The sequence below is a fragment of the Prionailurus bengalensis genome, chromosome A3 (genome assembly GCF_016509475.1).
Source record: "Prionailurus bengalensis isolate Pbe53 chromosome A3, Fcat_Pben_1.1_paternal_pri, whole genome shotgun sequence".
NCBI lineage: Eukaryota > Metazoa > Chordata > Mammalia > Carnivora > Felidae > Prionailurus > Prionailurus bengalensis.
The window spans coordinates 90383234-90410601 of NC_057354.1; the positions used below are offsets into that span (position 1 = coordinate 90383234).

The 27368-nt window shown below is 49.5% G+C and overlaps 1 protein-coding gene across 4 annotated transcripts in view; it reads left to right on the top strand.

The window, feature by feature from the left end:
- TET3 (tet methylcytosine dioxygenase 3) overlaps window positions 1-27368 on the top strand; it is a 106425-nt gene that overhangs the window by 5088 nt on the left and 73969 nt on the right. For 3 of the 4 annotated variants that reach the window (XM_043603716.1, XM_043603717.1, XM_043603715.1), the window contains exon 3: window positions 11901-11957. In XM_043603716.1, coding sequence (XP_043459651.1) covers window positions 11901-11957 — 57 coding nt within the window. Of the gene's footprint in view, window positions 1-11467; window positions 11588-11900; window positions 11958-27368 lie in introns of those variants that run through there. The other variant, XM_043603718.1, reaches the window with a different exon arrangement.

The following is a 27368-nucleotide window of genomic DNA, read 5'->3' on the forward strand; positions in this document are numbered from 1 at the left end:
TGCTCAAAATGCAGTATCTTTTACAATTCGAAGGTGTTGGTAGAAAGTAAATCTTTTTTTTTTTTTAATCTTTACTTGGTAAAATATAAAATGGTAACTAGTGTCTACATCCACAACTTTTTTTATTGGTCCGTGAAAGCCGAAAGCAGGGGAACCACTGTCCAGGCTACACTGCATTTAATGAATGTATCTCTGGCGTAGTCAGGGAGCCAAGAAACGCCCCGAGAGGCTCTGCCTGAGTGAGTCCAAGAGAACCAGCCCCGGGGGGACTTCTGGGACCTTAACCATTAGATCGGAGCAGCCATGTCGCCATGTCACGGGAGAGTCCCAGGATTGGGGAGGTTGGGAAAGGGGGAGACATGTTACTGGCATCAGAGTGTTTTTTTTTTTTTTTTTTCCCGGCTCAGGTATAGGACTTTAGAATTTGGCCCTGATTCTTCAGGTGGGACAAGACACAGCATCCAGGAGTCTCCTGGGAACCAGTCCATCTCCTTGCATCCCTGCTCCCTGGCATTTCCTCTTCTACGCACCTTTTCCTTCCAGCCTGTCTCCACCTCCCCCTGCTTCTTTGAGCTGTCTGACAACTGCTTTGTGTCATTCTGTAAGGGGGAACGTTATCTTGGGTTTCTCTGCTCCTCACTCTTTTTTGCAGTGTGTGTGTGTGAAGGGGGAGGTGCTGTGGAGCCCCTTCACTCAGAAAAGAAGTTCAGCATTTTAAGACTAGAAACAGTTCCCAGGGAAGGGCCCTCCCACCAGAACCAGGTGACTGCTTCTCTGGGACCAAAAGTGAGGTAAACACCTTCAAGTGGTTTATTCCTGTACCGTGATTTTCCTTTCTAGTGGCAGGAAGAATTTAGATCCTAGGCTGATGTCCGAGACTGTTAGACTTCACATTCTTTTCACCTGAGTCGTGGCTTGTAGCACAAAGAAGATGTCTAATTAGAAGATAGGACGTGGTGGGTATGGAGACAAAGTAGGCCTCAGACCCCAAAGTAAGCCCTGTGCTGCTTACTGTCTTGAGCGTTGGTTTCTCATTTGTCAGATGGGGTAACTTTTCTCTGCAGGGTTGTTGTGAGGATTAATGGAGATTAAAATATGCATAGTGTCTGGCACATAGTAGGTAATCAAAAGGCAGTGACAACACATTCCTAGAACATCTAGGGAAGATGGCTGGGAATTAGCCTCAACTCTGCGGGGGTGGAGATGGGTGAAGAAACGGAAACAGTGTGGTACCTTCACGCATAAATGATTGTGCATTCATCTCTAAGTCGTAATTGTAAAGATATAATACAAATTAGGTGTTTATCTCAAGACATCTACTAGCTTGCTTATAAAAGAACCATAGAGCCAGGCAGAAGGAGGGAAGAATTTGCCAGCCTCTCTGCTGAGGAAGGAGGTTAGACACCCAGGAGCAAGGAGCTGCTGTGGTCTTGGGCCTTCTTGGGCCTTCTTGGGCCTGACTGAGAAATTGCTCGTGGGTGAGCACCTGATAGGAAGGGTAGGAGAATAACTATGGAAAAAGCAAACAAACCCTGTTTGGAAAAACATGTGTGGAAGGTTGGAAGCATGATTGAGAACATTGTGGGTGAAAAATGAAGAGAGATGGGAATATATATAGTGTGAAAACACCATCTAGCTCTCAGCCAAGTGGATTTAGTGGCTGAAACAGCTCTCTATTGCCGTTTTGAGACAAGATACCCCAAAATAGGGGATCTCTCAACAATACGAGAGTATCTACCGATTCTTGCCTTTCCTGTCGGTAGTCCAATGTTCCTGAAGACAGAGGCTGTGGGGAGGGATGCTTTCAGGCTGGCACCAGTTCCCACCAGCAAAAGGGAGAAGTAGTTGGTAAGACAGAAGTGATGAAATTCTTTAGAGAAAGGAACCCCGTCTTCCCCCTTTGTGAAGCCAGAGTGAAGACTGGGCAAGGAGCGGCATTTACCACAGACTTCAGAAATCATCTTTCAAATGCAAAGAGTTTTTAACCCCAGGCCCACAGACTAAAAGGGAAGTTAGCTGGAAGGATGGGATTGCTCTTTAAAAAGGAAATGCTGACAGAACAGTCCTGAATGGTGCCCCAAGGAGGAAGGTGATGGGACTCTGGGAGAACTGAGCCATCTGTGTGGCTACATGGGCTGCTGTTGTGTGAGCGCAGATGGTGGAAGACCATGCTCCTTATGTGGAAAGGGGGTGTGTGTCACGGAAGGCAGATTGAGGAGTGGCCTGACCCCTTAAGAGGAGTGTCAGGAAGTACAGTGGCCAGAATGTGCTGAGGCTGGTGGAAAATACTCAAGACAATAAATGTCTTTTATATATTCCCGGCGAGAATGAGAAGGAAGTGTAGGCTTACAACTTCGGGTACATAGCTGGTGACAGAGAGCAGCCACTGGGCCCCTGTCGTGTTGGGAGGAGTGAGCTGGGGAAAGACCGCAGCGTGTGTGGTTAGGAAAGGAGGGCCAGCCAGCTGCCTTAACCTGAGTCTGAGCCATTCACTCCCTGCCGAACACCTTCACATATGCTCACAGAATGCCAATTTTTATGCAATTATGATGGTTGAAAGAGGACTAAAAGATCAGAGACAGGCAAAAAGTCCAATTCTTCAAAGAGATTTTGGAAACGATAAACGCATAAGCTTGACGTTGATTTTGGACAGCTCTAGAGCAGATTGTTAGAAAGATGGTTTGGGAGACTAGAAAGGCAAGTGATGAGCCTTGGGAGGTGGGGGTGTCCCTTTGGCTTTCTATAAAGCAGTTCAGCCAAATTAATAAATCTGGATTTCTGCAAATAAATGATGGTATCTCCTGCAGCTTCTTGGACAGATCAGAGGGTCGGTTTTTGATTTAAAGTCATCCTGAAGAGAGGGCACTGGCGTAAGTGCCCGTTCAATCTTTTTATCAACCACGTGGATCAGGGATTCCACATTGTGATCCCCTGGGTCCCACTCCCAGGGATTCTGATTTAACTGGTCTGTGGTGAACCCAGTTGGGCTGGGGCACCCCAGGTGTATCTGGTGTTTAGTTAGAGTGGAAATTCTCTGATGCAGTTGCGAGACTGAGGTTATGGGCACCGACCTGGGCTCTTCTGCAGAGTGCTTGCCTGAGTCTTAGAGTATGTGAACGACCATACATCCTCCTTTGCTGATCAGTGGACCAGCAGCATGGACATTGCCTGGGAGCTTGTTAGAAATGCAGAGTCTTGGGCCCTATCTAGGACCTCCTGAATCAGAATCTGTACTTTTACCAGATTCCCACGTGACTTGTATGTCCATGAGAGTTTGAGGAGCTGATCTGCAGCGCCTCTGTGACTGGGAGAAGGGGATGGAGTTGGAGAAGGGGGCAGAAGTCAATCTTGATGAACAGGTAGAGAACTCCAGTTGCCAACAAGAATAAGGAAGATGACTAATCCATTTCTTTACCTGCAGGCCAGGGAGACAAGATCCTCTTGAGATTTACTTCAGGTTTATTCTTGTTCTTCTGGTGCCCATTATTTTGTAGTCTAGTGAGTTATCAATAAAACCCTTTAAGTTTGTGTGTGTGTGTGTGTGTGTGTGTGTGTGTGTGTGTGTGTGTTTAGAATAGTCAGGAAAGGGCTCTCAGAAGATGTCTGCTGCTAAGCAGCCTGACTCAGAATCTTGGAGTCCATGAGAGAGTAGTAGTTTGTGGTGGTTGTGAAGAGGAGACGTGCGTTTATAGAACCTTGGGTCTTATGGGAGGGTCTGGAGACTTATGGAGGAGAAAGCATGTGTACCGTCTTCAGAAGATGTAGGTAGGGAGTAGTAGGTGTGTCAGATAGATAGGTGGGTGGGGTGGCGTGCTGATGGTGGCAGTGCAGGTATTAAGTTGAATGGTAGAACGAGGGGTTAAGGAGATTGGGGCAGTCTAGAGCAATGGGCTCCAACCAAACTTGACGGAATGTAATCAGGGTAAATCTAGGGTATTGTGCTTGTTTAAAAAGAGAAAATGCACAAGCAAGGAACCCTGGTTTCCTAGCAAGTAAGAAGAGCTGAAACTCTAAAAGAGATGTTGACAGCCTATCTCGATCTGTCAGAGTGGCCACATGCAGGATGACTGAAGGAAATGGCTCTGCCGCTTGGAAATGAGGAATGCTAAGGTAAGTCTTATGTGAAAGAGGGAGTCAATTTCTATGTGTAGAGGGGTGTGCAGAACTTTTGGAAGTGCGTGGAAGTTATAAGCAGGGAGATTGAACCTATGTTAGAAAAAAAATCGTCTAGGGGCGCCTTGCTGGCTCAGTCGTTGGAACATATGACTCTTGATCACGGGGTCATGAGTTCAAGCCCTACTTTGGGCATAGAACTTACTTGAAAAAAAAAAAAAAAGAGATAAAAGACAAAAGAATCATGTGACATTTACAGCTATTCCAGAAGTGGAGAGCCAGGCCTGAGAGAGGAGTGCATTTCCTGTACCTGTACCTGTACAAGTCTGGGTAGAGGCTGGGTATTGACTGGCAGGGGTTTTATGAGGACTTTCTGTATCAGGTGGGACTTCTATGTTTGGTGTCTCTTGCTAAGACCGTAGAGTATAACATCAGGTCTGTTTTTGTATTCCTCAGACAACTACATTGCAGAAGAAACACCTCTCTTAGGCCGTAAAAGTTTTTGGTCAAGATCTAGACAATCGCAGACCTAATCGCAGACCTAGGTTGGAATAGAGTGTGAACTTTCTGAAACTTTCTGCCAATTGGTATGTGACTGTAGAGGGGTGTGTTTCTTCAGGGGAGAGGGTCAGTGATTTTGTGCAGATTCTCAGTAGTATTCATGGCCTCCCCAAATTTAAGAAATATGCCCTACCTGAGCTGTCCAGTATGGTATTCATTAGCCATGTGTGGCTGTTTAAATTTTAATTAAAATGAAATAACATTAAATTCAGTAACTCAGTTGCACTAGCTACTTTTCAGTGGCTAGTGTCTTGGGTATGGGACAGCACAAGATATATTTCCATTATTATGAGAAGTTCTATTGAACATGGAGTTTCCCTGTGATCTCTGAGCCCTCACTGAAATCTGTATCTGGGTTGGGGAAATCGTGGTTTCTGTTATCTGCTCTCAGAAGGATATTTTGGATTGGGATCCCTGTCCCCACCCTAAGGTAGGTGGTGAAGGATGTGGAAATGAATAATGCTTTTCCTGGGTTCTAACACACGCTGAAGCTCATTGCTTCTCCTTGAGGGCATGGGCCATGTTTTATTTACCTGCCATGGGGAAAGAATAACAATAGAAATGTGGTGGGGCTCCCCCATCAAAGGCTGTCTCTGAAGCTCCCTAGGGAGAAGTGGTCTCTAACGCCCACAGTCTTGACCAGCGGCCTTGGTGGACCTTGTCCATGTTTACATCTAGCCCTAAGCCTGTTGTCTCCTCTCAGCGTTGAGCCTCTCATTCTGGAGAAGGCAGTGTGGGGAGCAGGCGAGTTGGAAGGCCACATCAGGGGCCTCAGGAGTTGTCACTACTTCCACGCCCTCCTTCCCATCACTTCCTTGCAGCTCCCTTGTGGGTTGAGGGCAGATGCTCAGGAAGAGAGGTGTTAGAAAGGAAAGGCACCCCTTCATCTTCCTTGAGCTGTGCTGCAGCTCAGCTGGCTGTTCCAGGGAGAGGCGTTCAGGGCTGCTGCGTGGGCCTCTACCTGAGTGTGGCCGTGCAGGGCGGAGGCTGCTGGCACACCTGGAGTGGACACACCCCTCTGTGGCCTTGTCTCCTGTCATTTGCATAAGAAATCTGATAACCTAAGTTTTTATTGGTCTTTGAGGGAGGGAGAAAAGAAAGCGGGCAGGCAGCTCATTGTAGGGTGACTGGCTGGCCTTCCGGTGACCCCAGGTCTGGGGGTTGCCTGCTTGCTTCAGGTTGCACAAGATCTTCCTGCACTGCTGGCTCTGACCTGTACAAGAGCCAAGTGCAGTATGCCCTACCTCCCCACACCTGTCAGGGAGTCCGTGGACAGAGTAGTGTACCTATCACTGCTGGTCGGGCAGCAATTCTGGATTTTCTACATGGAAGGGAAATTCTAGTGGGCAGAGTCATTTGGGGGTATGTGCCAGACTGCACTGTGCCCCATAGGCCCCCACCCCTCCTCATTACTGCCAGAGGAAGCCTCAGGAAGGGTGTGGAGGTGCCGGGTCAAAAACGAATACTGAGGCACTGGACTAGATTCTGTTCCACTTCTGAGCCATTCGTGCGGGAAGGACCCTGAGTGGCTTGCTCTTGACTTTTCTCTTTTTATTGATTGCTCTGCTCTTCAAGGGTAAGGATTCATGCCCCAGTAAGGAGTGGGGTGTTGGGAAGAGCTAAGTGCTAGGACAAGGAGGAGAGGCACCTTCCCAGAATGTTTCCTTGGTCCCGGGCCTCACAGCGTCCCCAGTGCGGGGGGGGGGGGGGGGGTGCAATTCCTCTCTCTGGCATCGGCCACAGTTTTCAGTGGTGGGGGGATGGGCAGGACGTCCTCTGCTTTGACTTGTAGACCTGCGAGTTGCCTTCCCAGCCTGATTCAGAGGATTGCCTGGGACTGGCTGTGCGCAAGGCACGCGCGCGCTTGGAGCCTCAGCTGCGGGTAAAGAGGAGGCAGCGCTTACTCCGTCCTTAATGAGCTCACAGTCTGGGGAGGGAGACAAGCATGGAAACAAATAATTACAGTACGGTGTGTCAGGGCTATAGGAGAGGGACGCCTCCAAGGCAGAGATGAGCCTTACTTACCTTTGGGCTCAGTGGGGAGGGGAAGGGACAGATTCTGAGTTTCAGTGTAGCGATATGTGAAGGACAAGGGGGCTTCCAGGAGGAAGGGAGCATTGTCCCTGAGCTTGAGGTGTGTAGAGATGCTTCTTGAATGCTCATGGCTGGTGGCAGGGTGTGGAAGGCTGCGGACAGACAGCAACGGGCCACCTGAGGGTGTTCCCAGGTCCTCCGGGTGAAAGGTAAGACGCGCTTTGTGTTAATTCCTCTTGGAAGTCTCCACGGGCGCTGTCCACAGGTTTCTAAGCCACTCAGCATTCCTGTCCCACCTCTCAACCACCTCTTAAGGTCCGTGCTGTTTGCCTGGATCCTGGAACATTTGGTGGCCCAAGGCTGTTGTATTTGGGGTGGGGAAACCCAGATGCGGCTCGTAGACTGCAAGACTTTCTCACAAGCATCTAGGAGGGCGGGCAGGGTGTGGGCAGAGCTACAGCTGCTACCTGTTAGCTGGGGTGGGGGAGGGGGCAGGTGCATTCTGTTTGTTAGTATGGAAACTTGTGGTGGGGTTGTTGGCTGGTTCTGATAGTATTCCCTCGGACATTGCTGGGTGCATGGGTTCAGTTTGTTTCCGCTGCATCTCCAGAAGCACCTTTTCTCCTCCTCTCCTTCTCCTCCGCACACTGCACACTCCATCTCCTCCTCCTCTTCCTTGTGATTGCTGTTGACACAGACTTCCGCTGCCAAAGCTAATTGTGAGGCCTGATCAGTGAATGAAGGCAAAGGCAGTTCCCATGACAACCGCAAAGAGTTTCAAATATAGGGGATGATGTGTGTGATGGGCTGCAATTACTTGGGTGGAAATTGATGCGTGGACACCGGGGACTTCAAACATAGGCTCTGAAGGTGGAGGGGGTATTGGGTTTCTTTGGCAGGATCCTTTGTGTGATGGAGAGGGAAGGAAACGAGGGTGTGACTCCCCCACAGTTGACTCCAGGTGCCTTCAGTGTGCGCAAAACCCCTCAGGGGCTTGGGGAAGTCACGACTCCAACCATTCTGGTTGAGGAGGCAGGACACCCAGAGGGACAAATATCGGTAGCAAGTGTCAAATGAGAAACATTAGAAGTGCTGTCAGCTGGCAGAGGACTGGGGTAACCCTAGAAGGCTTCCTGGAGGAAGTGGGTCTTGAACTGAGCTTTAAAGGAAAGCTTTGTGGGGAATGACCTCATTCAGGACACAGCTATGCCAGAGAAGTCTGTCTACCTCCTGCCAACTCTAGAAGAGGTAAGTTGATATGAAAATCATAGAACTACACAGAGCAGCCCCAACTGTATCACTGCAAGTTAAGGGGTGGCAAGAGCCCTGCTCAGTCATTCTCTCACTGTGTGACCTTAGGCAAGGTGCTTGGCCATCCTGTAAACTGATTTTTCTTATCTTTAGAATGGGCATGAATAACTCCTGTTTCCCTGGTTTGTTTTGAGGATTAAGTAAGAGATGATACATCATGTCCCAAGTATGGGGCCCTACAATGAGGTTGATGTTTGTTTGACGTTCCTGTACAGGCTCCTGAATCTATGTCTGGATGTGTCCCCATTCCCTAGTCTTTGTATATCAGTGTGGTTTCCGGCCTGTGGGTATCCGTGTTCCTGAGGTTCTCAGTATTGGGTAATTTGTGTGTTCTGAGAGTGAGTGAATCCATCTGCCTCTCCCCAGTCGGGAGGGCTGTAGCTCCATTCCTCTTGCTGGGAGTATAGTGGGACTGGGGTCATGATAGAAAGTGGGGAGGAACCCTCAGTCCCCAGGGGTCCCAAGTACCTCTGGGTTAGTCCCTGAGAAGACCAAAATGTAGAAAGGCCAATAGAGATGGGAGATAGTTGATTGTATTGTGGGGGTATGGCGCATGTCTCTGCTGGGAGCATGCACCTTTGTGACTCCTTAGAGCCCTGGCATTCCAGTGTGGGACAGAGATGGGATGGGAGCAGGTGGACTGCCTCTGGGACCCTGGGCTATTCTAGAGTATCTGCAGGCTGCTGGGGGGTGGGCCAGGACCTGTGGGTGGGGTAGGACTGAGTTAGCAGTGGGGTGGGAGTGGGGGTCAAGCAGCCCAAATGGCTCTTGCAGGCAGGTGAGGAAGATATGTGCTGGCTGAGACTCAGCTGTAGTTTAGTTCTAGCAGGTCCTACCCTCCCATGAGAGCAGGTGTCCCTCTGATCCTTGGGGACCTCAAAGGGAAGGTCAACCAGGAGAGTGGCGTCTCCATTTCAGTGCCCAACCCCCTGTCTCTCCTCCCTCCTTGCCTAGAAAGTCAGCTCAGCACATTCCAGCTCTGTGCAGAGCCTAGTAAAGTGGGGAAGACAGGGCCCCCGCCCACGTGGGGAAGACCGCCGTGTAAATAAATAACTGCACTTGGTTGTGACTGGTGCTGGAGGAAAGGCTGTGCACTGCGCTGTGAGGCCCCTGGAGGAATGGGGCATACTCACAGAAGCTAGATGAACTGGGAAAGCCTCAGAGGGAGGTGACAGTTGGATGAAGCCTTGCACCAGGCCAGGGGGTGGGGGGGGTGGGGGGGGTGTGGAGAAGGGGAGGGGAACTGAGTCAAGGAGCAGCTTCAAGAAGTCTCTGAGGCATGAAAAACATTACTATTCTCGGATCCATAGTTTGAAGGGAAGTGGTTAGGTTCAAATGACCCTATCCCTTTTTGCGTTTCCCCAGGATTGGCAGAGAGAGGGATTAAAGAACTGGAATGAGAAAAGCATAGATTGGAATTCTAGCTCACTGCCCACCAGCTGTGTGTTGATGGGCAAGTAACTTAACATCTCTAAGTCTGCTTCTCCGTTAAAGACGAGGTTGTGTGTGGAATAAGTCCAATGAGATGCTCCTACAGCGTAATTGGCACAGGGCCTGGGACGTAGCAGGGGCTTGATAAACTGTGGCAGCCGCAGCAGCAACAGTATTAATTGTTACTGTCCAAGCAGTGTTAGTCACTCTTATCCAGCAGCAGACTGTGTGTGGTGTGGGTGGGTGGGCCAGGGGTTCTGGGGACCAGAATAAAGGAAGAACTTCACTTGGCTTGGCCAAGGTAAGAGCTAGGGGGTGCAGAAGCCGTTTTCCATCTTGAGCCATGGCTCAGGACACTGCTCCTTGCCTTTACCTTGTTACCTGCCCTGGGGAGGAGCCCATGAGGGCTGCCCTTTATCCCCAGGGGTGAGGCCCCAGTGCAGTGCCTCTTGGAGTCTCCTCACCAGAGGCCAGCTTTGCTGTCTCTCCCAAGGCAGCTCATCCCATTCTGAGTATCTCCTTGGGGCCCCGTGGAGGGCGCAGCAGTTGGGCATCTATGGTGGAGCGGATAGCAGAACACATCACTGAAACAGGGGCTTTCACAGATCCTAACTAGTCCTACCAGTCACTTCTCCTCTGTGACCTCAGCTTCTTCATCTGTAAGATTCTCAAGAAGTAGCAGCTGCATTTCTTCATAGAATCCTCCTGGCTGCGCATGAGTTAGCTACTGTTTGTAGTTCCATTTTACAGAAGAGCAAAGTGAGGCTAAGACAGGTAAAGTAACACCACCAAGGTGCTGCAGCTAGGTCGTGATGGAGCTGGGAACCGAACCAGATGTGTGAGCACCAGAGTCTGTGGCAGTCCCCTTCCCAGGAGGTGGAAACTTTGGGGTGTTCAGCTACAGGGAGGAGATAGGGTGAAGCAGGGTGTGCTCAGGGATACCCAGGAAATTAAATCCAGGAGTGGTTTGTAAGACTTTGCTCTCCCCATTCTGTTCTCCTGCTGCCCTTTTAGTCTCCAGGGTGTTGTAGGCTTCAAAGGCTCAGAGTCCAGGAACTGGAGGCCAGAGTTTTTTGGGTCTGGGTCACCTCCCCTCCTCAGCCTTTTCTGGGGATAGAAAGTCCTGAGGTCTGGGGAGGCTCTGGGGCCTGGAGGGCCACCTTCATCCATGACCTTTCTGAGAGAGGAGGAAACATCCTACTGGTGGTAGTGGTGGAGGAGGCTGGCTGGATGGGGTGGGGTATGTTCAGGCATGAGGGATGAGTGATCTAGGGTGAGCTGTGGGTGTTGGTGTGTATGGGGAGGGCAAGGCTGACTCCATGAGTCTGAGCCACAGGCAGTGTGGGTGGGCTTCAAGAAGTCTATTTTCTGAGGTGGGCGCTAGAGGGAGGGAGGAGCAGGACTGTTTTTAAGGGTTAAGAGTCTGGTCTTTAGAGCCAGATGAACCTGGCTTGGAGTCCCAACCCTGCTGTGTTCTAGCTATTGTCACCTTGGGTAAGTTCCTTTACTTGCCTTGCCTTGTTTCCTCATCTGCAAAAATGGGGTAAAGGTTCACAGTGCCAAGGCTTTCTTCTTCTTCTTGGAAGATTGCAGAGGCTGTCACTCCTCCGGCTCTCTTCTCCTAGCACCTGGCACCGGCCTGGCTGCCGCCGGGATGAGGCAGTGTGCTAGTGTTCCTGGGCTTAGAGAGTGGCTGGAGGGGGAATCCCACCAGTCCGCCCCAGCTCGACCTCAGGCGCAGTCTGTTATCTCTGACCCCGGAGATGCAGGAGACGCCCTGGGTATTACCTTCAGGGTCCCCTACTCGGGAGGAAGTGGGGTGCCCCGGGATCCCCGGCAGGCCTGGGAGCGGCGGCGGCAGGCCTGGGCAGCAGCCAGCGCAGCTCCGCGGCACCCTTGGCGGCGCCCCCGCCTCCCGGCTGGGCAGGTCCAGCCCTCGGCGGCCCTGCCCCCGCCCGGCGGGCCACGGGGATTGGCTGGCGAGCGCGCCGCCCCCTCCACACAAGCCTCGCCGGCGGCGGGGAGGGGAGCCAAGCCGGCAGCTGGCCGCCGCCTCCTCTGCAGTGCCTCCCTCCGTGTGCTCCGGCGGGGATAATGGGAGGCCCGCCGGCCGATGCACCAGAGGAGGCCGGCCGAGGTAGAGCGGGCAGGGCGGGGAGGGACGAGGCCAGACAGGACGCAGGAGGAGGGGCAGTGCCCTCCTGGATCTCTGGAGGGTGGAAAGAGGAGAAATGAAAACAAAAACACAGGAAGGCGAATGAGCAGATCCACCGAGAGTCTGGGCGGCAGCTGGAGGCAGGAAGATGGTCCCTGCTATCCTTTCTTTCCGAGGCCCCCTCCCTCCCATTCTCTTCCTTCCCCTGCAGTGGTGCTGGGGGTGTGCAGCAGAAGGACTTTGCTTCTTTGCTGGTGTCAGCCGGGCTCATCAGTCTCTCTGGCTTCTTTTGCAGGTGGAAATAAAGGCTGGTGAAGGAGCCGGGCCGTGGGGACAAGGGGCTGCTGTCAAGGTACCTTGTGTGTGTGCGTGCGTGCGCGCGCGCGCACACGCGTGCGTGTGTGTGTGTGTGTGTGTGTGTGTGGTGGGGGTGAAGTGTTTGACTGGATTGGATAAAAATAAAGGGTCTCCTCTGGTGATCCCTTAATCTCCCACTGTGTGTGTAGCAGCAGCTGAGGGGGAGGGGTGGCGGGGGTGTGGGCGACCAATGAATTCTCAGGCCTGTGTGGGTTTTGTTTGGATTCTTTTTGCTTTCTCAGCTGGATGGTTTGGGTGCAGTTGGGATTGGGTTTGTTGAACTGTTGTTTTTTTTTTTTAAGACATGCAACCCACTCCCCACCCTGGCCTCTGGAAATCTCTGGAGAATGTCCCTGGCGCTGCTGGGTTGGTTAGCATCCAACCTGCAGAAATCCCGGGGGGGGGGGGGGGGGGGAAGTTCAGGGGGAGGGGGGATTGTGCTTCTGTGTCTGAAGCTGATAGGGTGTCATTAGTCATGCTGCTGTCACCATGGAGATGGCTGGAGATGAGAGGAGGTGGTGGGGGTGAGGATATTTTGGGTAGGGTGGGGGCTGATGCAATATCATGACTGGGAATCCGGCGGGCGGCTGTTACTCTGTGCAGATTGGTGTCTGGGGGACTGGGAAGGGAATGTTACCAGGTGCGTGGGAAGCAGAGAAGGGGGCATTGAGCTTCTCCATGTGATCGCCTGAGGGCCAGGACTCGGGTATTTGGGGCAGGGCAGAATCTGGTGGGGGTATCAGCCATTACTAGGGAATACAGATGTTCCTCTCAGATTGGCAAGGACCAGAATCAGTAGGTTTCCCTGGGCTTTGCCCCTCTTTTCAGGGCCAGGGACCCGCTGAGTGTTTGGGATTACTCAGCAGTATCCTCTGCTGGCCCAGGGTGGAGAAAACTGAGCAGGAGGCAGTTTCATGTGGCTGCGTCTCAAGTCCAAGCAGAGAGGCTGGGGAAGGAGTGCTGGGCAGGGGCAGTACGGAGGGGACTTCTCCTGGGAGGGAGGGAGCCTGTCCCTGCCCCTGGCTCAGCTCTTCTTTCCCCTTTGGCCCATGGAGCCTATGGGGAGCTGGGGGAATCAGGTTGCTTGGGTAGCAGGTAGGCGAGCTGCTGTAGTCCCTGGACGCTTTTAGACTTTGGTCCCTGGAAATCCTCCTCCCACTTCCTGGGAAAGCTGTGGGAAGCTCTGTGGAGGTGCTGGAAGTGGCACCCTGCCGCCTCACTGCCTGGGTGGGGACGCTGGCAGGGAAGGGCTCTGCTTCCCCACGTGGGATGGGGGCTCCTGGGTGAGGCTGCCGGGTGGATCAGGAGCCAGGGTGGTTCCCTGGACTCCTCCCAAGGAACTTGAGGCCAGGAAGTGCTTAGGGGAGGGCATAAATTTTGCTTCTGAAACCTGTTCTGGGGGAAGAAGAAGAGCCAGGTGGCATTAGCTCCCCTGGGGAGCTGGGCACGTCTTGGTGAGGCCGGGAGTAGTGGGCGGCCCCTGAGGCAAGCAGAGGGTGGTTGATACTGGCGGTGCTGTGGGTGGGGAGGAGAGAGCTGTGAGCTCACTCGCTCTCTTCTCCGGAGCAGAACCCCCGGTTCCACCTCCGCTTCCTTCCCTGGCCTCCCACTGCTGACTGGGGGAGCTGTAATCACCGTGTGTCCTATTGAGGGCTGTGGGCACAGAGATCATGGAGTGCACCTGTTCTTCCCCCCACCCTGGGGAAAACAGGACAAGGGGATGAGGACAGATGGGCTCAGGGCAGGGGGCAGCTCCCTCCTTCCTCTGTGTCTCCGGCCTTGTCAGCCAGAGCTTCCCTCTCTGCTGGGAGGAAGGACTGCTGGCAGGTTTGTTTACTCCCCAAAGCACCCCCCTCCTGCCTAGCGATGGCTTCTCTTCAGCTCTTTCCAAGTGTGTTCTCCGTTTCTCCCTGCCTGCATTCTGCTGGCCCTGCAGTGCTGCTGGAAGCTCCCAGCCTAATACCTCAACCTTTGGTGTTGTGGGCATGCGGCAGAGGCTACTTGCAAAAGTAGAGGAAGCCTTTCAAACACGTCTTCCTCCTTCCCTCTTCTCAGAGCAGGGCCTGAGCTGGCTTGGTTTTTAAAGTTCTGAGATTGTGTCTGTGCTTGTTTTTATTGTTGAGTCGTCTGTCTGAGAATCCTAGCCTCCTCTTGGCTCGGCTTGGGCATTGCCAGAAAGCACTCAGATCTGACCACCCCCCTGCCAGCCCCTTTCCTGGTGCTGCCTTTCCCCCACATGGAGTTTTCTTAGGTGGCGAGTTGGGTGAGGTCCCACATACCCAGATGAGGCAGTCTTATCAGATCCTCTTCCCTCAGCAGGTCGTGGTGTAGGAAGATGTGTCTGGTGTGTGAGCTCATTCTGAGTTCAGGCCAAGACTCTGGGACATGGGACGAGGGGGTGTCACATGTCAGAGTCTGTGCTCCCATAGTATGGGTGTGAGATAGGTAAACTTCATGGGTGAATGGTATGCAGCAGGAGGTGGGACTGTGGTCGTCTGCTGTGTGTTCAGTCCCGCCAGAGTTTCAGGAATATCCATGATGTAGGGTGTGCGTAAGTGATGCCTCGCACAGGCATAGAGTTGAGCTTGATAAACGCAGTTTGTCATTTAACTGGCTAGTGTGTTATGTGTGTGCCCATGATATCCCGAGGAACATGCCACAGCACACACTGTTGCCACCACCTCCTTCTTGGCAGCCTGGACAGGAGTGAATGCCCAGTGCCGAGAGCTCCAGGCCACCCTGCTTTTGGGCTCCCACGCTGCTCCCACGCTCTGCCCCATGGGAATCCTCAACTGGCTGAGGATGTCTGGAAACTATTTTGGGACTATGCCCGGGATCTCTGCCTTCTGTCTCTCCTTTGGACCACTGCAGAAATCCCCCTTTGTTGAGGATTTGTGATCCACACACCGTGGGTGATTCGTACTAGATCTTTCTTGCCTGCTCTTCCTATTCTCCAGCCACTTGTGAGCATCTAGTGGAAACTCCCCCCCCCCCCCCCCCCGTAAGTTTACAAGCAGCAGTGAACTTGGGGAGATACAGAAGTAGGCGAGTGCAGGAAGCGAATGGAGCACAGAGGACTTCAGAGTGGAGTTTGAGAATGGAGAGAGTGAGGGCTTCCCCTGCCCCACGTGATAAGGACTGCAGTTAGAGTCTCAGAGCCCCACCTCCTTAGTGACCCCAACCACTTTTGAATGTCCTGGGAAGGGAGAGGACATTGCAGGATAGATGTGTGAGTGAGCCAGAGGGAGAGCCTTCCTGCCTGCCAGGGCACAGGGATCACAGTGAGGGCTCTGGTGGCCCTCTTGCTGGGCTTGCTGAGGAGGGGCCTGGGCTCTGGGTTCCCTCCAGCTGCTAGAAATGGTCTTTGTGGTCCTGCCAAATCCCCTCCCACCCCTCCCAATCCCCTCCCTAGCAAGGGGTTTGGCTGGCTGGAGGTGGGGGGCAGGGAGCATGGGGAGGGGCTTTGGTTTGGCTGAGCTTCCGGGTCTCCCAGTTCTCTTTTTCCCACCCTGACCTCTTGGGCTTTTGGCCTCATTTCCTCTCACACTCTCGCATCTGGCAGTCAGCTGAGGACTCCCCCTTGTTCCCAGCATGTGTGCAGCTTCTGAGAAGGAGGTGACTTCCTTGGGGGTTAGTTTAAGAAGCCTTTGGGCAAATAGGGGACAGGAATGGCTCAGAGGGTGAGAATCTATTGATTATCATGCTATCCAGGAAGGACTGTGACCCCACTCACTCTATCTCCCTTTTTTCTTCCCTTTGTCTTTCAGTGTTTATGAGCATTTACCATGTTCTAGGTGCAATACTAGATCCTGAAAAAAAAAAAAGAAATCATTATTTGATCTTCACCATATCATTGGAAGCAAGAGACATTGACTAAATCACCAACACTCATAACTCTGAGGGGGAAAACCAGCATTGGCAAGTTTTGTTTTTTATGTAGTAAAGGCTTTTGATCTTTGTGTTTGGGGCTGTGAACTTGCACGTGGCTGACCAACCCCTTCACCCCGAGCTGTGCCTAGCTCCTAGCTCTGTATGTTTGCTTTCATACTGGTTCGGTGGACCTCAAGGGACTGTGCAGGAAGAATCCATACACCAGCCTTGTTTTCAGTAAGTTAGTGTTTCCGGGATCTGGTGCTTACAGATTATCAGGGTAGTGGGGTCAGGAATTGAACAGCTGGGAAGAAAGCTTAGTTTTGAAAGGAAAGCGTTGGGTATGGATGTGTTGGGTTTGAGATTCAGGTAAAGCAGAATCGAAATACTGTGTCTGCACATTCTGCCTTGAACCCTGAATTGCCCCCTACTCAGTGGGAGTATGTGGGTCCTGCAGCCCTTCCTGCATTGGGGTTCCCATGGAGACCACTGGCTGCGAAGAGAAAGCTGAGAAGTGCAGTTGTCTGGTTTCTTCTCCTCTCTGTTCCCAACGCTGCTCTGGTGTCTGGGTGCTGTAATTTAGCTTGGGGGTACTTAGTGTCCTTGGACTTCCATTTTCTTTGTGAAATGAAGGGATTACCCAAAGTTAGTTTTTCTCAAACTCAGTGTGGCACAAAGTGCCAGTTTTCTTTTTCTCTTAACACCCAAAATGTTGCAAATGGAAACATGGTCCTACTTTGTACAAGGAGTTTGCAGCTTGTGCCAGGCATGGCTCACCTTGGGAGTTCACCATTCAGATTGGTCTGTGAGCCACTGGATGGGGTGTGTCCAGTGGACATGCTCTTGCATGTTGCGGCAGGTTCACATCGCTATGATGGCTTTAGGAGTTGTGGACTAGTGATAAACAGTTTATGGGCCATACCCTAAACTGCATTACTTCTCAACTTTGCTTCTGAGAGAGCAGAGGGTCTCTGTTTTGACCCTCTCCCCCCACTCCTTTCTGGACATGACTTCCCCTCTTTTCAGTACTGTTCATCTGGAGGATTCTTGGAAAAATAAAGATCTTGCTATCCCAGAGATTCTTCCTGAGTACCTCGAAAGATTTACTTGCCTCTCCAGCTTCTGTAGATAAGGATGCTTTCTGTTTGCCCTTACTTCTCTGCACGTCTCAGATTCTGATGGAGAAGTGTCAGAACCTGTGGAGCCCCCTGAAGGGGCAAGAGTGTGCGCGTGCATGTGTGCCTGTACTCCATGCCTTGAAGGAAGAGAATGGTTAAGGGGAGGCCAGGTTTCCTGTAGATGCCAGAGCTGACTCGTGCCCTGCGAGACACTAAAGGTCCATCGCTTCAGGCAAGGCACCTTGCCTTTTGAGCTTTTTCCATGTGGTGGCTCCCAGTCATCCAGAAGTGGAGCCCTTTTCATCTGAGGGCTGATCACAAATTCTGCCCTGATTTCCTGTAAGGACAGACATCCCAGCATTTTTGATTGCATGAGTTTGGGTCTCTCCCTCCTAGTTTATCCCATCTCCCCCCTGCATGCTCTGCAAAGTTTGTTTTACTTCTCTGCTGAGGATGTTTGGCCTCTCCATTTAGGATGCTGAAGGCTAGACAAAAAAATTTTTTAAATTGATTTCCTGCTACCCTGGCTGCCTCATCCTAGAGGAAAGCAGGGGCAGGGGCTAAGGTATAGGGAACACTGTCTTGCCACAGAAATATTCCTTAAGAGGCAAACATCCTAAGGACAGTAAGATTAGGGTCTGAGCAAATCCTGGTTACCTCTGTGGCCTGGAACTCTTATGCCCTTGGTGCTTAAGTAATTGGATTTCTCAACCCCGCCTCCAAGCATTTTTCACATGTAATCCTAACCTCATGGGCTTTGCCAGGGAACAAAGACATTGAAAGGGTTTGCAACTTGTCCCTGACAGTGAGCTCCTAAACTCTCTGCCCTGTTGACTGAGTTTTCCTGCTTTGCATCTTCTTCAGCATGCACCCATGTCTCCTTCCCAACATTCTTCTCTGCTCTTTTAGCCTGTGGGCCTTGGTTCCCAGCCCTGCTAGACAGAAGGAGCTGTTTCTGCCCATCCACTGTCCTATACCTTAGGAAGTTTCCATCCCTGATTCCTGCTGGCTTCTCTGCATAAGGTGGAAGAACTAGGGCGGGGGGTGGGGTGGGGTGGGGGGAAGGTTAGTAACTCTGCCAGAGGCAGAGACCCTGGAATGGTGCTGGGCTGAGAGTCTTCTCTGCATCCCCAGACAGACTCTCTGCTCTACCTTCGTCCTTGAATGTGGGACAAGGCCCAGGTCTCCTGGGCCAAATCATTTCTCTGCTGACTTGAACAAGTTCAGGCTGGGTACAGGGAGCTCCCTCTGACCACCAGGCTCTGCTGGATCCAGAGAGGAGAGACTCCCTTCCCAAGTGGAATCTTTGTCGCCCTACACCCTGAGGTCTCGTGGGCACACAGAGATGGATTTTCAGTGGAGTGGGGGAGGCTGTGCCCTAGAGATGCCCATTCTGTTCTTCTTGGTGCAACACATCCCTTTCTCTTCCCCTGCTGTGTTCTCCATCCTAGAACACTGTTCATGGCTTCAGCCCACCCCCAGTCTCGCTCTTTGTGGTTTGAGCTCATCCCTAAGTTCTAAACTGAGAAGAGAGGTCCTTTGAGGGGGCTGCTTAGTGTGGTATGGGCCAGGGACTCCTTACATCCTGGTTTTATCTAGGAACTTATAAAATGCTGTGGGTCTGCTGGGCCAAGATAGCTGTCTGCTAGGGTCAGACATGTGTGTTCCTCTCACACATTTAGGTAGGGTGCTTGCAACATGAGGGTGATATGGGGGCCCCAGAGGTTAGTGTTGGAAACTCTGGGCAGGTTGGCCCTGGGGCATCCCCTCCTCATTGGCCCTGCCACTCGTCCCAGAGCCGGGTCCTATGTGATGGTTGAGCTATATGCTGACCTCTGCCCTGTGGCCTTTCTTCTAATTGTTATTTTTCCTCGGTTTCCTGTTTTCCAGCTGTGGGTTCCCAGTGGTGTCATTTGGACCCTGGGTAGTAGTTAGGGCTTAGCTCTGGGGTTGTGTGGTTGCAGTGGTACATGTCTTGGGGCTGTACTGGCAAGTGGTCTAGGGCCCTCTGAACACTCGGCTGGGGGCCAGAACCCAGGGTTCTGTGTCCAACCGTCCAACCCTTGGGAAGCTCCTCCCCCACTCTTCAGCGGCTGCCTCCTTCACATGGGGGCATTGTTCCCCACTGGTCTCTGTCTGAGGTCTGGGGGAACTGGGATGTGGAGGAGGACCTGGGAGGGTGCCAGGGCACTTCAGCCCCTAAACACTTGCTCCCACTCCCCTCATAGCCTCCACCAGGACAAACAGGGACCACGCTTAAACTTGATGAGAGAGTGTCCAGTCCCTCTGCTTCAGCTAGTTTAGTGTTTCTCAGCACTACTGAGTATTAGAATCATCAGGGGAACTTTAAAAAAAGGAAGTATCAATGCCTGGACCCCAGCCCCTGAGAGTTTGATGTGATTAGTGTGGAGTAGAGCCCAGGCACCAGCATCTTTCAGGACTCCTCAGGTGATTCAAATGTGTGTCCAGGGTGAAAGCCACTGCCTTCATCCTGTTTGGCTTTTCTTGTGTCTCCCATACTGCCCCAGAATTTTTTTCTTGTTCATTGCTAATTTTAGTAGTAATCAATAGAGTCTGGAAAGATTAAGACGAGACATGTCAGACAAAATACTGGATTAAATGTTCTGTTCCATGAAACTGATCCATGAGTTCATATTTATTAAAACCAGAATTTAAGAGGGAGACTCTGTGGCAGATGATAGAAACAGAGTATTCTCCTCTCAGTTTTTAATGAAAAAAAAATTTATTGAAGTATAGCATACACATGAAAGGGTACACGCTGTATGCAGTTTGGTGAATTTTCACAAGGTAAACACACCTGTAAAACCAGCATCTGGCTTAAGAAATGAGTACTTTCACTCCATTCCCACCACCCAGAATTTCTGTGTCGTTGCGCAAAGTCAGGTCAGGATATACATGGTACAGCACGGTGTGCTGGCCTTGGGCCTGGAGGGCTTCAGCTTGTCCTCTGCCAGGAGCATCGTTCCATGCCTGTGTGGGTGCTCCTGAAACCGAGCGGGTTTCCTGATGATAGGACCCAGGGCAGAGGAAGCCTGCCAGCCCCTCCCCTGTGTTACTCCCTTATCACCTTTAGTTCCTTTTCCACCTTAGCCTTTAGGCTTGCCAGTCCTTAATCTTGGCTAAATCCAAAAATCTGTTATCGTTGTTTGGCTTTTTGTTCTCTCTTTTTTGTTTTACAGATAATACATGTTCTTTGGAGAAATTAGAAAATAGAAATAGGCATGGGGCACCTGGGTGGTTCAATTGATTAAGCGATCCTTGATTTTGGCCCAGGTCATAATCTCATGGGACATGGGATCAAGCCCTGCCTCAGGCTCTGCACTGAACGTGGAGCCTGCTTGGAATTCTCTCCCTCTCTTTCTCTGCTTCTCCCCAACTCATGGGCATGTGTGCGCACGTGTGCTCTCTTTCAAAATAAATAAGTAAACATCAAAAATTAAAAAAAAAAAAGAAAGAAAATAGACAGAAGGGGAATTTGCCCATAATCTCACAACCCAGTTAACTACTGTTAACTAGTGTTCCTCCAGACTTTGTGCACATACTTGACCCTTGAACAAGATGGGTTTGAACTGTGTGGGTCCACTTATATGTGGACTTACGTGTTTTTTTCCCCAGTAAATACAGCATGGTACTGTAAATGTGTTTTCCTTATGATTTTCTTTTTTTAATGTTTATTTTTGAGAGGGAGCACATGAGCGGGGGGAGGGGCAGCGAGAGGGGGGACAGAGGATCCTCTGTGCTGTCAGCACAGAGCCCAATGTGAGGCTCAGACTCATGAACCATGAGATCATGACCTGAGCTGAATTCGGATGCTTAACCGACTGAGCCACCCGGGGCTCCTCCTTATGATTTTCGTAATAATGTTTTCTCCAGCTTTATTATAAGTGCATGGTATGTCATATATATAACATATAAACTACGTGGTAATCAAGTGTTTATGTTATCAGTAAGGCTTCCTGTCCACAGTAGGCTATTAGTAGTTCACTTTTTGGGGAGTCAGAAGCCATATGCAGATTTTCAGCTGCATGGGGGTCAGTGCCCCTAACCTCAAGTTGTTCAAGAGTGAACTGCTTGTTTTGTGTTGTTTATGAAAATGGAGTCCTACTGCATTATTGCCCACTTTATGTTAATAACTAGCTGTAATGCTGTCTGTTGAGTGCTTATCATGTGTGTGGTGCATGGGGCAAAGTTTTCACAGTTTTGTGGACAACTCCGAGGCAGGTGGTAGTAGCTCCAACTTTCAGATAAGAAAACTGAGATTCAGGCCAGTAGTGTGACCGAGGACTGAGGTTTCCCGAGGGGGTAGAGCTGAAATTGAGGCCAGAGATGTCTGACTTCAGAGCTGATCCCATTGTCAGTAGACTACTTCCTCTTTCCTAAGACTGTCCTTCCATGTTAAATTCATTTGGCAAATATTTAGTGAGCAGAGGCCATTGTGATCCTTAGTGATTTTTTTTTCCCTTTTCACTCTAATGTGAATGTCTGTAGTGTGTTACCCATAAAGCGTGGTATTGCTGATTATTTGAGGTCTTTGTGTCAACTCCTCTCTCATTCCATTTTAAGAAGTTTTCCCCTATTAGTAGTGGATGTTTCATTTCGTCAAATATATTGAACATGGTTTGAAGGTGAAATATTTCTCCTTTGCCTGTTAATAGGATGAATTGTGTTAACGCATTTCTTAATATTGCACAATTTTTACATTCCTTGAATAATCCATACTTGGTAATGGGGTATTTATTTTAGCATGCTGTTTGATTTGATTTATCAGTGTGGGAGTTTTGCATTTGTTTTTGTGAATGAGATTGACCTATAATTTACCTTTTGTGTTTTCATTGTCAGATGGTGGTATTAGAGTAATAGCAACTTCATATAATGGATTGTGAAACTTTCTCTTTGTGCTCTAGAACCATTTAAATAATACAGTTTAAATAGTAATTTCATTCCTTAAGGATTTGATGAAACCATCTGAGCCTGGTACCTTTTTTGAAGGGTGGGTCTTTGCATCTTTGTGACCCCCCCCCCTTGCCATGGCTGTTGGTATAAAACATTCACTTTGTGTTTTCCATGAAAGTGAAATATTTTCAAATTTAATAGCATAATGTGTATGCAATTGTTGCTTTTCAGTTCCCTCAGTGTGATTTTTTTTTTTGCTTTCTTAATTTCTAACATTGTATATTTTCTCTTTTCTTTCTTAGCTTTGTAAGTGTTGTATGTAATTTAAAAGCACATAGATCTGTCACTTATGCTTTCTGGTTTTCTAAAGGATGACTTTCTGCTTTGGTCTTTGTTGTCTTCTTTTCCTTAGGTTTATTTGGTATGTGCTTTTTTAGGCTCTCCGCTGGATCTGTAAGACGCTCTATTTTTTCTACTTTTTTTTTTTAAATCACAGACACATTTAAAAATATGACTTTTTCCTCTAAGTTCTACTGGCCTTTTCTGCAGGTTTTTATATTTCATGTGTGCTAGTGCTCTTGGGGAGATGCTGATGGCACACCCAGTGTGAGAAGACCAAGTCCTGATGCAGCCTGGCTCCCTTTCCTTCCAACAAGGGAGCATCACTGTACATGGAACAATGGCAGGGCCAGACAATGCACTTGATTACTTTCAGGGGCTTTGTGTCCATTACTGGGCACCTAGTAATAATAGTTTACCAGCTTAGCAGCCAGACCTGTAGGAAAAAAAATTTTTTTAACCTAAGCAAAGCCAATTTGAACTTACTGCCTGGGATCAGAGCATATCCTGGGCCCGTATAGAAGTTTTAGTAGTATTTAGAAAAGCCTCTTGCATTAGCATCGGAGAAGATGAAGCTAGAAGCTAAGGACAGTGAAGTGTTCGGGGAGGAAGATAGAACTTTGACCCAAACTCCTGGCCTAGCTGAGCTGGCCTAGGCTGCAGGTTCAAGTCTTGCTCTGTCCCTCTTTCATGCACTTCTGGAAGATATGGCCCAGTTGATGTCCTGAGGCTGTGAAAACTGCACTAGGATGGAGAGGACAGTAGGGTAAAAGAGGGATTCATAGTGCTAGGAAAAACAGCGTGGGCATCTCTTGAGGACACTCTCCAGTGCTCCACTGAAACTCCATTTCTGTATTCCCCCAAGAGCTCAGGGTGTAGGGCAACAGTGATCCCAACTCGGAAGGCATACCTCCCCTCTCCACGTCCAACTGGGTCTGGTGTGGTGGGGAGCCCTCTGTACCTCAGCCTGAACTTGTTGAAGCCAGCAGAAAAATGATTTGGCCCAGGGGTTACACTCAAGGGAGACTGTGCAACACCTTGGGGGATAGATTTTCTTACCCTTTATCTTGACTCCATGGAGAACAGTAAAGGCCTGGGAATAGAAAAGGAATGGAGTTCGACCTAGAAACCAGTAGTAATATTACTCCTTTTTTTTCCCAAATGGAAAATAAACTTTTGGACTTTAGGTAAAAGTAATATATGCCCATTTAATGAACTCAAATAATATAAAAGTATATAAATTAGAAACTGAAGATTGCTATTTCTCCTCCATCCTATTGTAATCTCTATTAATAATTCATACATATCTTTCTAGACTTTAGAATGAGTATCTGAGCTTACTACTTTACCATGGAAGGATGTCCTTCCATGGCAGTATGTCTCTTTTAGCCTTTTAAGAGGCTGTGGAATCTTTCATTTTACAGGTTTGTTGTAATTAAATTGACTCCTATTGATGGACATGTACAGTTCCATTTTTTTGCAATTATAAATGATGTGGTAATTTACCTATTGGTACATAATGTTTTTTTGGTCACTTGTTCAAGATTAATTTTTGTATATGATTTAAGATAGGGATTGAATTTTTTCTCAGAAAGCCTATTATCTCTAGTTTATTCATTGAATATTTACAGTTTCCCAAATGGTTTATAATTCTACCTTACACACTCATGGGCCTCTCTTCAGTTCCATTGAAGTATTTGGCTGATTCTATGTCAGTATTTTATTGTCTTAATTACTGCAGTTTTTATATAACAGTTGGGTTAAAAAAAACCAAAACTCATTTTTTCCACTTTTTTTTGGCTTTTCTTTTGTATTTCCTTTTCCAAGTAAGTTTATAAACAACTTGTCAAGTTCTGTGAAAAATGTGATTTTTTCTGTTGGAATTACATGGAATTTATAGGTTATTTGGGGGAGAGTGGAGAGCTTTACAACGAGTCTTTGTATCCAGGAAATGGGAAGTATATCTTTCCATCTATTCTAGTCTTTTTTGTGTGTCAACCCGAGTTTTAAAGTTTTGGCTCTTACACACTTCTCATTAGGTTCATTTCTAGGATGTTGTAGGTCTTGTTATTGCTGTACTGAATGAGACTTTTTCTATTACACTCTTAAAAATGTTTTTTATTTAGTTAAGTAATCTCTACTCCCAGCATGGGGCTTGAACTCACATTCCTGAAATCAAGAGTCGCATGCTCCTCCGACTGAGCCAGCCAGGTGCCCCTGTGTTACACATTACATAGTGGAAATGTTCTGGTTTTTGTCCCCTGCTCTGTGATACGGTCCCTAACACTCCCACTCCCTGGGCGCCAGCAGCCCCTCATTCCCTCATTACCCCATTCCCCATGCACGAAGTTGGTACCTCTGCAACAGTACTTTAGGGCCTCGTATGAGTTTCTGTGGTGAGGTGCTCTTCTTACTCGATTTCGTTTCCCAGTACCTGGCACAAAGCCTAGCATGCAGTAAATCCTTTTAATGAAGGCTGTAGAACCAAATTGATGAGAGAGGCAATGAGCTTCACCTCCTCAAAGTGTGACAACCTGGGCCAGTCTGAGGAGCAGAATCTAAAGCAGCCCTGGCTGCAAGCCTGGAGGCTGTGAGCTGGATAACAGAGATGGGGCACCTGCCTGATCCCCACGGCAAAAAGAAGGTCCTGGGATGTTTTCCCACAGGCAGACATTAGGGAGGAGTCCTGTGAACCCACACCTTATAATTACCCTGACACCAACAGCCCACTTGTCATTAACTCTCATTAGTACTAACTAGTAGGGAGACTTGCCTCCTCGGTTCCCAGACACCTGAAGGTAGCATAAAACTCAGACTTACCTGCGGCTGCTCTTTGGGGATGGAGATTCATGGAGGCTGAAAGTGGAGCTTAGAAAGACCACTTGTGAAATTGGCTCCACTTCTGTGTCCCTGGTCTCCTTTCTTGAGGAAGCTGGCATCTTTCTTCTTTGCCCTACTGTTCTCCAGAGTCTAAGACTTCCACCACATATCTTCTAGGTAAAGCCTATCAATGTGCTAACCCTTCCCATCACATTTGCATTTTAAGCTTCTACTTGTAACTGGGGAATGAGTGGCGCTAGGTTTTTTTTAATGTTTATTTATTTTTGAGAGAGAGCACACACGTGTGCATGCGAGTACACTCGAGTGGAGGAGGTGCAGAGAGAGAGGGAGCGACAGAATCTCAAGCAGGCTCTGCGCTGTCAGTGCAGATCCCCTGTGGGGCTCGATCGCACAAAGTGTGAGATCATGACCTGAGCCAAAATCAAGACTCGGACACTTAGCTGACTGAGCCACTCAGGTGCCCCTAGAGAGGCACTAGCTCTTGATGGAGCTGGCCAGCGCAAGCCCCTCTGTCCTGACCCCATGGCACTTGTGCCATAGGAGCTGGTCCCTGGTCTCTGCTGCCCCAAGAACGAGGATGGAGTTGGAGCTGCCTGCCTGCCTAGGAAGGGCTGTGTCCACCGGGACCTGAGAACCTCCTTCCCCGGGGCATCAGGCTGCAGACTGGGAGGCGTGGGAATCCCTGCTGCTGTCAGATTCCTGCCTCTGGCCCTGCCTAAAAAGAAGGTGGGGGAGGGCTCAACTCGGCTTGTGTATGTAAAAGAAACGCCAGTTAGAGGTGGGCTGTGAGTTTCCCAATCTCAGTAACAGCCGTGGTGCATCTGGTTCAGTGTGTCACCAGGTTGTGTTTGCAGCAGCGGTGAACGGTTCGCATTTAGCCAGTGGTCTGTGCTCATTCTCCTCTCTCATGTTCAGGCGGCATAGCTGAGAGCAGCGCTTTCTCTGGCTCTTCTGCCAGAGTCCCCTGGGAAACAGTGGAACCAAGGGATGCCCAAGAGGTCCAGGAGGGAGGGGATGTACTTCCCTGGGCCTCCACCCCACCCGTGCCTTACTCCCTCTCCTACTGCCTACCTAGGGCAAGGGAGCAGCCCCAGGGCTGCAGGAGGTCATCACGGGCCCCGCCAGTGCCATGCCAGGTCCCAGGGTCCCTCGTGGCAGCCAGGTTGCATCTTTGCCAGCTCTGGAGGAGCCGCCTTCTCAGGGTGCCGAGCAGAAACTCTGACAGATGGACCTCCGTGAACCCGTGGAGCCGTTCCAAATGCCTTCTCCCGGAGCAGAGCGCATTCTGGCAGGGAGGCTGCGACGCAGGGCTCCTCAGGGCTTCAGCTCACCTGTTGAAGAAGCCTTTTCCTACCCCTGCCCACTTGTTGCCCTCTTTAAAGAGCAGAAGCACTGACCGTTGACTGGTCAAGCCTGTGTGCGCACACGGCAGGGGGAGGGGTGGAAAGAGAACCCTGTTGCCTGACAACCTGTAAGACCCTCCGTTCACCCAATTTCTAAACCAGTTGAGACTTTCCCCTTTTTTGCACTTCCCCTCCCATAGGGTTGTTGGCAGGCTGGGGGGCTTCTCAGAAGGTAGTTGGGGTACCACCTGTGTCCATATCCCCTCTGTGGACACACAGGGTTGATCTCTAAGGGTAGGACCTGGGGGTCTGCATCTGTAGCCGGCTTCCTACAGGCGATTCCCGTGCCCACTGGGGTTGGAGTATTGCCAGGGTGCAGAGTAATGTAAAAAGGCTCTGTTTATTTGGGGTTCCAGCACTTGCTGATTGAGAGGACATGCCTGTAAGACTGATTTGTGAAAAGGCCAAATATTGTTCAAAGGCTCATGAAAAGCCAAGAGACTACGTGTAAAAGCTGTTAAATTTCAGAATAAGGTCAGGCTCTAGGAAATAGGTAAAACGTTTTTGTTGTTGTCTGTTACAAAGAATACAGATTCATTGCAGAAAAGCTAGGAAGTTCAGATAAACAAATGGAGAAAATGAAACATCTATAATTTTACCACTTAGAATTCCTGTTAATATTTTGGTGTTTCTAGAACAATCATATATATGTTTTTAATTTTAATTGATTTTCCCCCTGATTATCAACAAAATAATATATGTTTGTTTTAAAACCTTTATTTTTTAATTGGTATAAAAATTGGCATAACATTTGAAATCTCTTATTGCTGTGTTTAGTTGGATTGGCACTTCTATGTGAATATATTTTTATTTCTTTTGCCCATTTTTTGGTGTGTTGTTATGGGTTAGTAAGAGTTTCATATATTAGTGGCATTAAGTCTTTATCAGACCTTGATAAATGTTAGACATTTCTTTTAGTTT